The following is a 15246-nucleotide window of genomic DNA, read 5'->3' as shown; positions in this document are numbered from 1 at the left end:
TTTAACCTGGTGTTGTAAGACTGCTTACTGTGCTCACCCCAGTCCAACGCCGGCATCTCCACATCTTGTCTACAAGAGGCAGGGAAGTGAAGCGTCATTAATGACAAAAGCTCTGGTGTTTTCAACATTGACTTGTAAACGTGGCATTTCACCAAGGACATTCAAGATCACAGGGATTGTTCCAAACACACATTGTCCGAATTTAAAGGCAGTGGGCCAGATTATCCGTTTGGGAGACTAAGTTCTCCCGCCGGAGCTGAATTGCACTAGTTTTACGATCCCCTTGCAGTCTGAAAGCGGGATGCAATTCCGTGTTCCATCCCATGTAAATTTATCTCAATGACCCATTTGCATCCAGTTAGCAGGCCGGGCACCATACCCTCCGAGCCCACGTGAACCTCCTGTCCTCTGGGCTGCGGGTCACGTGGGTGAGGATCGCCACAGGACAAATGTGTACCTGGCGTGATGGATCTCACGGTGGGCCAAGGGGGTGACTCCTTAGTGACGTTGCTATCAAAATCCATCTGAGAGCCACCCTCTTCCCCACACAATGGAAGACCTGCACACCCCACACCCCGCCCCCACTAGCCGCCCGCACCACCCAACCAGAGACCCTCTAAACAAAGAGAGCACCCAGAAATCCACAGGCACTGTCTTGCCTTGACCCCGAACCCCCGGGGACTCCAATGGCCTCTGAGACCCCCAGCATGTGCTGCTGGCCCGATGAATCCCAGGAGTTTAATGACTCATTTACATATGCCGATAGATCCCGCCCAGCAAGGGATCGGCGCCTGGCACCAGGAAACCAAACCCTTTATGTTTAGAAAGTACAATTTTCTGAGATTAATTCCTTCTAGTTGCTGACTGTGTAAATTTATGGAATATTTACCCACATCACACTAATCAACCCAAGCCCCTCCACCTCAACAAAACCTCTTTCTCCACCTAAATATCTGGGATGCTGTGTCGAGCAAAGGTTTCTTTACAGGCACAAACGACTGCAGACGAGGTGAGGCCGTGCAACCGTATCACCTCCGGGTAATTCGAAAAGTAGTCCACGATCAGGACATAGTCTCTACCCAGCGCGTGGAACAGGCCGATGCCCACCTTGGTCCATGGTGACGTCACCAACTCATGGGGCTGCAGGGTCTCACGTGGTTGGGCCGGCTGGAAGTGCTGACAAGTGGGGCAGTTGAGCACTGTGTTGGCTATGTCCTCATTAATGCCGGGCCAGTACACTGCCTCTCGGGCCCGTCGGCGGCACTTTTCCACGCCAAGGTGGCCCTCGTGTAGCTGTTCCAGGACAAGCTGGCGCATGCTATGCGGGATGACAATGCGGTCCCGTTTTAGAAGAACCCCGTCTACTACCGACCAATCATCTCTGACATTATAGAACTGCGGGCATTGGCCCTTGAGCCACCCGTCCGTTAGGTGGCGCATGACACGCTGTAGCAAGGGGTCAGCCGCCATCTCGCGGCGAATTTGAACTAGGCGTTCATCCGAGGCAGGTAGATTGGAGGCCGCGAATGCCACATGGGCGTCAACCTGGCAGACAAATCCCACTGGGTCACATGGAGTGTTGACTGCCCTGGAGAGAGCGTCAGCAATGATGAGGTCCTTGCCTGGGGTGTATACCAGCTGGAAGTCGTATTGCCGGAGCTTGGGAAGAATACGCTGGAGGTGAGGAGTCATGTCGTTCAAGTCTTTCTGTATTATATTGACCAGCGGGCGATGGTCGGTCTCGACGGTGAATTGAGGAAGTCCGTAGACATAATTGTGAAACTTAACCACACCGGTCAGAAGGCCCAGGCACTCCTTTTCTATCTGCGCGTAGCGCTGCTCCGTGGGGGTCATCGCACGTGACGCATATGCAACGGTGGCCCATGATGAGGCCTCATCACGTTGAAGGAGCACTGCCCCAATGCCGGATTGACTGGCATCGGTCAAAATTTTGGTTTCCTTTGCTGGATCAAAGAAAGCTAAGACTGGGGCCGTGGTCAGTTTTGCCTTCAGTTCTCTCCATTCGCGCTCGTGGGCAGGGAGCCATTGGAAGTCTGTCGTCTTCCTGATCAGGTTCCTGAGAGCCGTGGTATGAGAGGCGAGGTTAGGGATACATTTCCCTAAAAAATTGACGATGCCCAGAAATCGGAGGACCGCCTTCTTGTCCTCTGGTGTTTTCATAGCTGTGATAGCAGCCACCTTGTCCGCATTCGGCTGCACACCCAACTGGGAGATGTGGTCCCCGAGGAACTTAAGTTCTGTCTGACCAAAAGAGCATTTGGCCCTGCGGAGGCCATGCTCATGTATATGTCTGAATACGCGCTGGAGGCGACTAACATGCTCCTGCGGGGTGGTGGACCAAATGATTATGTCAACGACATAGACGCGAACACCTTCAATACCTTCCATCATTTGTTCCATAATCCTATGGAACACTTCTGATGCAGAGATGATCCCAAACGGCATCCTGTTGTAACAATATCTCCCAAAGGGGGAGTTAAATGTGCAGAGTTTCCTGCTGGATTTATCGAGCTGGATTTGCCAGAATCCTTTTGAGGCGTCGAGTTTGGTAAAGAGCTTGGCGCGAGCCATCTCACATGTGAGCTCTTCGCGCTTGGGAATTGGATAATGCTCTCTCATAATATTGCGATTTAGATCCTTGGGATCAATGCAAATTCTCAATTCGCCGGAAGGCTTTTTTACACATACCATGGAGCTGACCCAGTCGGTCGGTTCCGTGACTTTGGAAATCACTCCTTGGTTCTGGAGGTCCTGCAGCTGCTGCTTGAGGCGGTCCTTAAGGGGTGCTGGGACCTTGCGAGGTGCGTGCACCACAGGCGTGGCATTCGGTTTTAATAAGATCTTGTAGGTGTACGGGAGCGTGCCCATGCCCTCGAAGACGTCGTGGTACTTGTTGATAATGGCGTCGAGCTGCGCCCTGAAGTCAGTGTCCTGAAAGGCAGACGCGTCAGCAAGAGAGAGAGAGTGGACTTTCTGAACTAGGTTCAACAGCTTGCATGCCTGCGCGCCAAGCAGGGAGGCTTTCGAGTAGCCCACGATTTCAAAGGGAAGGATGGCTTTGCGTGACCTGTGCGTCACTTCGAGCTGACACGAGCCGCTGGCAGCAACGGCATTGCCATTATAATCTAATAGCTGGCAAGCTGATGGCAGGATGGCTGGTTTGACACGAAGGCTTTGGAGGTCAGACCGCGCAATGAGATTGGCGGAGACACCGGTGTCCAGGCGGAATCGTATTTGGGACCGGTTGACCGTCAGGGTGGCACACCACTCATCATCCGGATCGATGCTGTATGCTGATAGAGGCTGGATTCTTTGCTTCGGGGACACCCTGTTTTTTGTAACGATACCGACTCGAAAAGGCGCCTTCGGGTCCTCGGTGTCAATATCGGGTAGCAGGTCCGCATCAAACTCGGTGACCGTGGGGTGAATGGCCCGGACATTCCTGCGGGGCTGGCTGGAGCGACGAGAGTTGGCAGGCTGAGCTGATCTGCATAAAGCAGCATAGTGGCCAAGTCTGCCACATCGCAGGCATCGTCGGGATTTGGCAGGACATTGCCGCTTTAAGTGGGCGGAGCCACAGTTGCCGCACGTTGTAGCGTCAGTACGTTCGCTGCACCACCACTCATGCGTGGTGCGGTCGTACGTGGTGTGCGCCTGCGCAGTAGGTTCAACGACGTCCCCTCGTTCGGTGCGCACAAACGCGGGAGTCCGCGAAAAGCGCACAAAATGGTCGCCCTCATCCAGGCTGAGGCCCTGGAGTTGCTCGATTGCTTTGGCCCGTTCTGCCTCGTGGGGACCTTGCCGCGCAGTTTCAGCCGCTTGGTTGTGGGAATACCGACTAGTGGCGTGTTCATGTAGCACGCAGGTCTCGGTGGCGGTCGCTAGGGTGAGCTGCTTTACTTTGAGGAGCTGCTGACGTAGGGGGTCCGACTGAACACCGAAAACGATCTGGTCGCGTATCATGGAGTCGGAGGTGGGCCCCTAATTACAGGACTGCGCAAGGATGCGGAGGTGGGTGAGAAAGGACTGGAAAGGTTCATCCTTATCCTGCAAACACTGTTGGAATACATAGCGCTCAAAATTTTCATTCACCTCGATGTCGCAGTGACTGTCAAACTTAAGGAGGACCATCTTGAATTTTGATTTATCTTCACCATCAGCAAAGATGAGAGAATTGAAAATGTGGATGGCATGTTCCCCGGCCGTGGATAGGAAGAGAGCGATCTTCCTGGTGTCCGAGGCAGCTTTCCGGTCTGTAGCTTCAAGGTAGAGCTGGAAGCGTTGTTTGAATATTTTCCAGTTGGCCCCCAGGTTAACGGTGATGCGGAGCGGCAACGGCGGGCGGACACTGTCCATTTTGCAGGATGGCTGTATGCTGGTTGAAGGCAGATCACTTGCAGGTAGGTCTAAGAAGTTCCAACATCCCTCAACTACTGGTACCATGATGTGTTGGGTGCTCTGGATCCGTGGAACACATACAGGCCACCAACACTTAAAATAGTGCAACACTATTTTATTAAGTTAGAAACTGTTGGACATACCTTCACTGTGGATTAACACGATGTTAGATTAAACTAAAGACCTATGCCTCTCCTAACCAGTCTATGCACTCAGCGCATGGTGAAGATCCGTGCTGTAATATGTAAGCTCTGTCCTTCTGAGAAGCTGCATCCCGAATGAGCGAGAACTCTGATGCCCTCTGTCTTTATAGTGCGTGTGCTCTAACTGGTGATTGGCTGCGGTGTTGTGTGTGTTGGTTGGTCCCGCTGTGTGTCCGTCAGTGTGTGTATCTGCACCATGATATACTGGTGTATATTATAACAATTGCCATGTGTGGTATACGCATGGGAGCAATGTCGATGACTCGCTGAACCTCGTGTATGACAGCATCTGTGTACGGCATTTTCACTCGATCTGCAATGAGTTTGCACTGAGTGCTGAATTTGGTGCTTTTTGAGTGCGATAGTGAGAGTTTGGTGACCGAGGGAGTATAAGGCTTCATTTTTATCTAAAGTTTAGTCTTTCTTTTATTTAGTTAATTAACTTAAAAGTTGCTGTTTGGTTTAGAAGAAGGTGAATTTTCAATCAGCTTTAAACAGGCTTCTACTTCTGGGCACTTGCAGCTGGAGCTTGTTAATTAGTTAATTGGATTAGGCCAGTTTTTCAGAGGCTAGATTCACAGTATAAAAGTGATCCCCTACAATGCAGACTTTGTTTGCACTGAGTGCTGAATTTGGTGCTTTTTGAGTGCGAGAGTGAGAGTTTGGTGACCGAGGGAGTGCTGAATTTGGTGCATTTGAGTGCTATAGTAAGAGTTTGGTGACCGAGGGAGTGCTGAATTTGGTGCTTTTTGAGTGCGATAGTGAGAGTTTGGTGACCGAGGGAGTTAGGTGAGGAGGGAGTAAGGTGCTCCTTTCATTTTGTTTCCGACATTTCCGCAAAGAGTGCGAAGAGAGCCAGGAGTTTACAGGAAGTGTAGCTGACTGGGAGCAGAGTCGGAGGGCGGAGATCTAGTTAGTCCACACAGCAGCTATATTCTGTAAGGTAAGAGGGGATGGAGGCTAGGCCAGTTACATGCTCCTCCTGTAGGATGTGGGTGGTGAGGGATACCACCGGTGTCCCCACTGACTATACCTGCGGGAAGTGCACCCAACTTCAGCTCCTCAAAGACCGTGTTAGGGAACTGGAGCTGAAGCTGGATGAACTTCGGATCATCCAGGAGGCAGAGGGGGTGATTGAGAAGAGTTACAGGGAGGTAACCACACCCAAGGTACTGGACAAGAATAGCTGGGTTACAGTCAGGGGGAAAAAAACAAACAGGCAGACAGTGCAGGGATCCCTCATGGCCGTTCCCCTTCAAAACAAGTATACCGTTTTGGATGCTGTTGGGGGGGATGACCTACCGGGGGAAGGCCCTAGCGGTCAGGTCTCTGGCACGGAGTCTGGCTCTGGGGCTCAGAAGGGAAGGGGGGAGAATAGAAAAGCAATAGTTGTAGGAGATTCAATGGTTAGGGGAATAGATAGGAGATTCTGTGGTCGCGAGCGAGACTCCCGGAAGGTATGTTGCCTCCCGGGTGCCAGGGCCAGGGATGTCTCGGATCGTGTCTTCAGGATCCTTAAGGGGGAGGGTGAGCAGCCAGAAGTCGTGGTGCACATTGGTACCAACGACATAGGTAGGAAAAGTGGTGTGGAGGTAATAAACAAGTTTAGGGAGTTAGGCTGGAAGTTGAAAGCCAGGACAGACAGAGTTGTCATCTCTGGTTTGTTGCCGGTGCCACGTGATAGCGAGGCTAGGAATAGGGAGAGAGTGCAGTTGAACACGTGGCTGCAGGAATGGTGTAGGAGGGAGGGCTTCAGGTATTTGGATAATTGGAGCGCATTCTGGGGAAGGTGGGACCTGTACAAGCAGGACGGGTTGCATCTGAACCAGAGGGGCACCAATATCCTGGGAGGGAGGTTTGCTAGTACTCTTCGGGAGGGTTTAAACTAATTTGGCAGGGGAATGGGAACCGGATTTGTAGTCCAGCAACTAAGGTAGCCGATATTCAGGACGCCAAAGCGTGTAATGAGGCAGTGGGGAAGGGAACACTGACAAAGGAGAGTATTTGCAGGCACGGAGATGGGTTGAAGTGTGTATACTTCAACGCAAGAAGCATCAGGAATAAGGTGGGTGAACTTAAGGCATGGATCGGTACTTGGGACTACGATGTGGTGGCCATCACGGAAACTTGGATAGAAGAGGGGCAGAAATGGTTGTTGGAGGTCCCTGGTTACAGATGTTTCAATAAGATTAGGGAGGGTGGTAAAAGAGGTGGGGGGGGTGGCATTATTAATTAGAGATAGTATAACAGCTGCAGAAAGGAAGTTCGAGGAGTATCACCCTATTGAGGTAGTATGGGTTGAAGTCAGAAATAGGAAAGGCGCAGTCACCTTGTTAGGAGTTTTCTATAGGCCCCCCAATAGTAGCAGAGATGTGGAGGAACAGATTGGGAAACAGATTTTGGAAAGGTGCAGAAGTCACAGGGTAGTAGTCATGGGTGACTTTAACTTCCCAAATATTGAGTGGAAACTCTTTAGATCAAATAGTTTGGATGGGGTGGTATTTGTGCAGTGTGTCCAGGAAGCTTTTCTAACACAGTATGTAGATTGTCCGACCAGAGGAGGGGCAATATTGGATTTAGTACTTGGTAATGAACCAGGGCAAGTGATAGATTTGTTAGTGGGGGAGCATTTTGGAGATAGTGACCACAATTCTGTGACTTTCACTTTAGTAATGGAGAGGGATAGGTACGTGCAACAGGGCAAGGTTTACAATTGGGGGAAGGGTAAATACGATGTTGTCAGACAAGAATTGAAGTGCATAAGTTGGGAACATAGGCTGGCAGGGAAGGACACAAGTGAAATGTGGAACTTGTTCAAGGAACAGGTGCTACGTGTCCTTGATATGTATGTCCCTGTCAGGCAGGGAAGAGATGGTCGAGTGAGGGAACCATGGTGGACAAGAGAGGTTGAATGTCTTGTTAAGAGGAAAAAGGTGACTTATGTAAGGCTGAGGAAACAAGGTTCAGACAGGGCATTGGAGGGATACAAGATAGCCAGGAGGGAACTGAAGAAAGGGATTAGGAGAGCTAAGAGAGGGCATGAACAATCTTTGGCGGGTAGGATCAAGGAAAACCCCAAGGCCTTTTACACATATGTGAGAAATATGAGAATGACTAGAGCGAGGGTAGGTCCGATCAAGGACAGTAGCGGGAGATTGTGTATTGAGTCTGAAGAGATAGGAGAGGTCTTGAATGAGTACTTTTCTTCTGTATTTACAAATGAGAGGGGCGATATTGTTGGAGAGGACAGTGTGAAACAGATTGGTAAGCTCGAGGAAATACTTGTTAGGAAGGAAGATGTGTTGGGCATTTTGAAAAACTTGAGGATAGACAAGTCCCCCGAGCCTGACGGGATATATCCAAGGATTCTATGGGAAGCAAGAGATGAAATTGCAGAGCCGTTGACAATTATCTTTTCATCCTCACTGTCAACAGGGGTGGTACCAGGGGATTGGAGAGTGGCGAATGTCGTGCCCCTGTTCAAAAAAGGAACTAGGGATAACCCTGGGAATTACAGGCCAGCTAGTCTTACTTCGGTGGTAGGCAAAGTAATGGAAAGGGTACTGAAGGATAGGATTTCTGAGCATCTGGAAAGACACTGCTTGATTAGGGATAGTCAGCACGGATTTGTGAGGGGTAGGTCTTGCCTAACAAATCTTATTGAATTCTTTGAGGAGGTGACCAAGCATGTGGATGAAGGTAAAGCAGTGGATGTAGTGTACATGGATTTTAGTAAGGCATTTGATAAAGTTCCCCATGGTAGGCTTATGCAGAAAGTAAGGAGGCATGGGGATAGTGGGAAATTTGGCCAGTTGGATAACAAACTGGCTAACCGATAGAAGTCAGAGAGTGGTGGTGGATGGCAAATATTCAGCCTGGATCCCAGTTACCAGTGGCGTACCACAGGGATCAGTTCTGGGTCCTCTGCTGTTTGTGATTTTCATTAATGACTTGGATGAGGGAGTTGAAGGGTGGGTCAGTAAATTTGCAGACGATACAAAGATTGGTGGAGTTGTGGATAGTAAGGAGGGCTGTTGTCGGCTGCAAAGAGACATAGATAGGATGCAGAGCTGGGCTGAGAAGTGGCAGATGGAGTTTAACCCTGAAAAGTGTGAGGTTGTCCATTTTGGAAGGACAAATATGAATGCGGAATACAGGGTTAACGGTAGAGTTCTTGGCAATGTGGAGGTGCAGAGAGATCTTGGGGTCTATGTTCATACATCTTTGAAAGTTGCCACTCAAGTGGATAGAGCTGTGAAGAAGGCCTATGGTGTGCTCGCGTTCATGAACAGAGGGATTGAATTTAAGAGCCGTGAGGTGATGATGCAGTTGTACAAAACTTTGGTAAGGCCACATTTGGAGTACTGTGTACAGTTCTGGTCGCCTCATTTTAGGAAGGATGTGGAAGCTCTGGAAAAGGTGCAAAGAAGATTTACCAGAATGTTGCCTGGAATGGAGAGTAGGTCTTACGAGGAAAGGTTGAGGGTGCTAGGCCTTTTCTCATTAGAGCGGAGAAGGATGAGGGGCGACTTGATAGAGGTTTATAAGATGATCAGGGGAATAGATAGAGTAGACAGTCAGAGACTTTTTCCCCGGGTGGAACACACCATTACAAGGGGACATAAATTTAAGGTGAAAGGTGGAAGATATAGGAGGGATATCAGAGGTAGGTTCTTTACCCAGAGAGTAGTGGGGGCATGGAATGCACTGCCTGTGGAAGTAGTTGAGTCGGAAACATTAGGGACCTTCAAGCAGCTATTGGATAGGTACATGGATTACGGTAAAATGATATAGTGTAGATTTATTTGTTCTTAAGGGCAGCACGGTAGCATTGTGCATAGCACAATTGCTTCACAGCTCCATGGTCCCAGGTTCGATTCCGGATTGGGTCATTGTCTGTGCGGAGTCTGCACGTCCTCCCCGTGTCTGCGTGGGTTTCCTCCGGGTGCTCCGGTTTCCTCCCACAGTCCAAAGATGTGCGGGCTAGGTGAATTGGCCAATGATAAATTGCCCTTAATGTCCAAATTGCCCTTGGTGTTGGGTGGAGGTGTTGAGTTTGGGTAGGGTGCTCTTTCCAAGAGCCGGTGCAGACTCAAAGGGCCGAATGGCCTCCTTCTGCACTGTAAATTCAATGATAATCTATGATTAATCTAGGACAAAGGTTTGGCACAACATCGTGGGCTGAAGGGCCTGTTCTGTGCTGTATTTTCTATGTTCTATGTTCTATAGCAGGCCTTCGAGAGGAGCCAATCACTTCACAAATCTCCTCATAAATTTTCTCTGAAAGGGAGGAACTGCAATTCAATCTTTAAAAATATATTTTGTTTACCAGCATCTCTTGGCTCCAGGCTGGGTCTATATTACATCGTTTGACTCCCTGTTCATAGGGAAGTCTCATCCAATCACAAGTACAGTGAGGAATGAGATCATATTTAAGCTGTTTGTTGGCTTTTCAGATTCAAAAGCTGGGAATGACCATTGGCCTTGTCCCAGCGTTAAGTACATCAGGTTTAGGTTTTGAAAGCCTTTAGGAGGAAGGGGAAATTGAGGGGCTAAGTAATTGCACTGATTTGAGGTGCTGTTTTGGTACATTAAAAGATATTGAGCTGGATAATCCGGTCGCTGGCGCCAAAATCGCGTTCGGCAATCGGCCAGAGAACCACCGTTCCCGACCAAATCGGGGGCAGCGCCGCTTTTGTGATGTTCTTCCCCCTCCAAAGCAGCGTACTCAGAGTACGCCGCCTGAGGCCTGCCCCCTGATGCTCCGTCCCCGAACGGCCATGTTCTCGACGCCGCCGGTTGCGTGTGGTTCCATTCTGTCGGCAACTTGGCGTGGCGGCTGCGGACTCAGTCCAGCGCCTCCAGTCGGGGGAGGGTTGATCCACAGGCAGGTGGGTCTTTATCGGGCTGGGGGCACTCTGGGGAGGGGTGGTCTGGGCACGCAAGCCAACCAAAAGGCGGGCGCTATTTCGCGGGCCAGGTCCACTTGCGGCTGCCACTATGCAGCATGGCATGGCGGCTGCAGGCCGCCACCGTGCGCATGCACGGCCACGGAACCGGCACTTCTCCAGGCCATATCAGCAGCTATGGCTGGCATGCTAGCCCCAGCCAAACAGAGGATCAGTGGCCGTTTTATGACATTTATTCGATCATAAAAGGCCATCCAGCCCATAGTTTGCTTTCCGGAAGTGTTTAAATGGGGTCAGAATTTCAGGGAAAGCCAGTCTTATGCAAGTGAGAATGCAGAGTGCTGGGTCACGCCCTTGAAATGGGCTTTTTGGTTTATGGGATTCTGTTTTTGAATTGGAACAGTTGAGGGGGAATTCATTAAGGGTTATACATAGATTACTGTAGCTGTGTGGGGTCTTTATGTTTGTAATGGATAAAAATTCTTCCTGTTTGTTCATATATAAATGTTAACTCAATTCTTAGAATAAAGCTTATTTTGATTAAAGTGTCTGGGAAGACTTGAATTACACCTCAAGCTCTTGTGCTCATCCTAGCCAAATTCAACAAAACGTTAGAGATCAGGTGACCTCCATAATACTTTGGAGTTTCTAAGCCCTGGCCCATAATACCCTGAAAACATCCCAAATCTCTTCAGCAGCCCTGTTAAACTCCCCACTGAAGAGCTCAGCTCCTAAGTACACAGCAGCAAATCATCTGCATATAAGGACACACTATGTCTCCCCCCCCCCCTCCCCCCCACTGTCTCCTTCCACAACCCCATGCTCCTTAGTGCAATAGCCAAGGGTTGTATAGCCAAAGCAAATTCTTTGTTCTTTCGGACCCAGGAAGTGTAGAAGATTGTAGTTTAGTCGGGCAGCATGGTCGGCACGGGCTTGGAGGGCTGAAGGGCCTGTTCCTGTGCTGTACGTTTCTTTTTTCTTTGTTCAAATGAAGAGGGGACATGGGGCATCCCTACCTCGTACCCCAGTTAATGCAAAATACCAGGGGCGTCATTCTCCGACCCCCCGCCGGGTCGGAGAATGGCCGTTGGCCGCCGTGAATCCCGCCCCCGCCCCCGCCGAAGTCTCCGCTCCCGGAGATCGGGCGGAGGCGGGAATCGGGCCGCGCCGGTTGGCGGGACCCCCCGCTGGATTCTCCGGCCCGGATGGGCCGAAGTCCCGCCCAGGAATTGCCTGTCCTGCCGACGTAAATCAAACCTGGTATTTACCGGCGGGACCAGGCGGCGTGGGCGGGCTCCGGGGTCCTGGGGGGGGGCGCGGGGCGATCTGACCCCGGGGGGTGCCCCCACGGTGGCCTGGCCCGCGATCGGGGCCCACCGATCCGCGGGCGGGCCTGTGCCGTGGGGGCACTCTTTCCCTTCCGCCTCCGCCACGGCCTCCACCATGGCGGAGGCGGAAGAGACTCTCCCCACTGCGCATGCGCGGGAAACTTTCAGTGGCCGCTGACGCTCCCGCGCATGCGCCGCATTTCCGCGCCAGCTGGCGGGGAAACAAACGCCATTTCCGCCAGCTGGCGGGGCGGAAATCCCTCCGGCGTCGGCCTAGCCCCTCAATGTTGGGGCTCGGCCCCCAAAGATGCGGAGCCTTCCGCACCTTTGGGCCGGCGCGATGCCCGTCTGATTGGCGCCGGCTTTGGCGCCAGTCGGCGGACATCCCGCCGTTGGGGGAGAATTTCGCCCCATGCGTTCATATTATTTGGCCGCACGCTCGCCATCGGCTCTTTATACAGCAGCTGCACTCACAACACAAACTTCGGCCCAATCCCAAATTTCTCCAATCTTGCCATCAAATTCCACTCCACCCGATCGACCACCTTCTCCACATCTAGTGCCACCACCACCTCCGTCGGCCTCTCCCCTGTCGGAGAAAGCACCATGTTAACAACCCCCTCACACTCAAGCACAATTGTCTTCCCTTTACTAACCCCGTCTGGTCCTCCCCAATCACTAGTCCAGAGACCTAGGCTAATCCTCTTGGGGCCTCAGTTCTGGCAGCTGGTGTAATTTAAATTCAATGAATTTTTAAAATCTGCAATTATAAACGAGTCCATGGTGACATGAAACTGTCATTGATTATCATAAAAACCCCTCTGGTTCACTAATGTCCTTTGGGAATTAAATCTGCCATCATCAGCTGGTCTGGCCTACATGTGACTCCAGATCCACAGAAATCCGGTTGACTCTCTGGCTCGGGAGCCAATCAGTTCAAAGGCAATTAGGGATTGGCAATAATTCAAAAAAGAATGAAAGCCTTCAGGAGAGATGGGACGTGAGAAGTTTCTGATGTCTCTATGATGCCAGGGCCACCCATCAGTAATTATACCATCAGAGGTTTCCAGTGGAACCATTTCTCTACGGGAACTTTACTAACTCCTATGCCAATCACTGGGTCACGTTACACAACTGGCTCCAGTAGCACTCCTGTCAAATCAATGGGAAATGAATATGTTTTTGTAGTAATGGAAAAAAACATGTCCAGTGTATAAATGAGGCTAGATTACTAATCTCGCCCTCTTCAGCCTCTCCGTCAAGGGATGATAGAAATCTAATAGGGCTTGAGACTTACTGTTGGAAAGTAGAGGCCCATCTTCGTGAGAGGTCTTCGAATGTCAGAGTTTTGGAGTCTTTGCCAACTTATACTAGTTTCCTAGGGTAACAGATGCAGGATATGAAACAAGACAGACGTAGAAACACCACAGGGTGGCTCCACCATTGGTTCAGACTTTCCCGAGCTGTATCAAAGTCTGAAGAGGAACTCCCCTTTGACAATCACGGAACAAATTGCTTCATTTCCCAATCAAATGTGATTGAAGGACGATTTGCTGCTCTGTAAGGTTTTTATTCTGAAAACTCCTGGCTTTGCTGTTTATAGTGTACATTGAACTTAGTTTTAATCAAGTGAAAGTTACTTTCTTGTTGTTCTGCCGCAGCAGACAGTGATTCAAGTCTCGCTATTAAATCACAGTATTTACTGCTGTTGTTGCTGGAACCTCCCTGCATTCCTAACCCTCCCACCATGGATTTAAGCAACCCAGAAACAACTTTACTTGTTGCTTGTCTAAGTGTTCTGCTTATTGTGTGGTTCCTTAAAAACAAACAGCCTCAGAAAGGCAGGCTTCCCCCAGGGCCTCCTGCCCTCCCACTTCTTGGAAACATATTTCAAATGGATATGAAAGCACCTCACAAATCTCTGATCAAGGTAAGAAAAACTTCTGTTTCTTTAAATAAATAATTCAAACTAATCTTCCTCCTTGACTCACCCGGAAGTAAAAAGAATAATAATCTTTATTAGTGTCATAAATAGGCTTACATTTTTTTTTAGAAAATATTTTATTGAAACATTTGTAATTTTCACAGTTCAACACATTAACATTTCTTAAACAACCGCGCGGGCCGTCACACGCAAAACGCCTACAAAACAGTAAACAACGTCCCCTGCTACCCCCACCCTATCCCCTAATTACCCATACACTACGTTCCCTGTCCTTATCTAACATTGCCATGCCTCCTGTTTTCCCCTCTCCCCCCTTACTGCTGACTGACGTTCAATTTTCTTTGACGAAGCCAATGAACGGTTGCCATCTCCGGGCGACCCCCTGAATTGATCCTCTCAAAGCGAACTTGATTTTTTTTCCCGACTGAGAAACCCTGCCATATCGCTGAGCCACACTCCTGATTTTGGGGGTTCCGAGTCCCTCCATCCCAGCAAAATCCGTCTGCTGGCCACCAAGGAGGACAAGGCCAGGACATCGGCCTCCCTCCCCACTTTGGCCCCCGGATCTTCCGATACCCCAAATATTGCCAGTTCTGGTCTCGGAGTTACCCTCCCTTCCAGGACTTCTGACATAACGTCCGCAAATCCCTACCAGAATCCCCTCAATTTCAGACATCCCTAAAACATATGTACATGGTTCGCCGGGCTACCCCCACACCGCCCACATCTGTCCTCCACCTCCTCAATAATCCTGCTCATCCGGACTACCGTCACGTGGGCCCTGTGGACCACCTTGAACTGGATCAAACTAAGCCTGGCACACGACGAGGATGAATTGACTCTCTTCAAGGCTTTTCCCCACATTTCCATTTCCAGCTCTCCTCCCAGCTCCTCTTCCAACTTCCGCTTCACCTCTCTGATAGGGGCCCCTTCCCACTCCATCAACTCCTTGTATGTCTCCAAAACCCTCCCCTCTCCAACCCCTATTTTTGACATCACCTTACCCTTGTCCCCACAGAGGGAGGCGAGGGAAGGGTGGAACCTGCCTCCGTACAAAGTCCCGCACCTGAAGGTAACGAAACCCGTTCCCACCGGCAACTCAAACTCCTCTTCTCGTGCCTCCAAGGTCGGAAAGCCCTCCTAGATGAATAGGTCCCCAAATCTGTCAATCCCTCCCCGCTGCCATCTCTTAAAGCCCCCATCCAGCCCCTCCGGGGCAATCCGGTAGTTGTCACAGATCAATGGCCACACTGACGCCCCCTCCAGTCTCATATGCTGCCTCCATTGCCCCCACACCCTAGGGGTGCCACCACCACAGGAGTTGGAGAGTACCGAGCCGGCAAGAACGGCAGAGGCGCCGTTAGTAAAGCCTCCAAACTCGTACCCTTGCAGGATGCCGCTTCCACTCACTCCCAAACCGACCCCTCCTCCACTACCCACTT

The 15246-nt window shown here is 50.5% G+C and overlaps 1 protein-coding gene and 1 long non-coding RNA gene across 4 annotated transcripts in view; one reads left to right on the top strand and one right to left on the bottom strand.

The window, feature by feature from the left end:
• Positions 1-13251, bottom strand: part of LOC140402297 (uncharacterized) — a 28167-nt gene extending 14916 nt beyond the window's left edge. The window contains exons 1-2 of the long non-coding RNA XR_011938116.1: positions 13157-13251; positions 12334-12448 (exon numbers count right to left, since the gene is read on the bottom strand). This is a non-coding gene — a long non-coding RNA (uncharacterized lncRNA). The remainder of the gene's footprint in view (positions 1-12333; positions 12449-13156) is intronic.
• A 65-nt stretch (positions 13252-13316) lies between these two features.
• Positions 13317-15246, top strand: part of LOC140402294 (cytochrome P450 2C20-like) — a 37580-nt gene continuing 35650 nt past the window's right edge. For 2 of the 3 annotated variants that reach the window (XM_072489963.1, XM_072489962.1), the window contains exon 1: positions 13388-13789. In XM_072489963.1, coding sequence (XP_072346064.1) covers positions 13607-13789 — 183 coding nt within the window. In that variant the 5' untranslated portion in view covers positions 13388-13606. Of the gene's footprint in view, positions 13790-15246 lie in introns of all 3 variants that reach the window. The other variant, XM_072489964.1, reaches the window with a different exon arrangement.

Source organism: Scyliorhinus torazame, chromosome 25 (genome assembly GCF_047496885.1).
Source record: "Scyliorhinus torazame isolate Kashiwa2021f chromosome 25, sScyTor2.1, whole genome shotgun sequence".
Lineage (NCBI taxonomy): Eukaryota > Metazoa > Chordata > Chondrichthyes > Carcharhiniformes > Scyliorhinidae > Scyliorhinus > Scyliorhinus torazame.
Note: the sequence above shows the minus strand (reverse complement) of the source record. Positions and strands in the feature narration are given on the sequence as shown.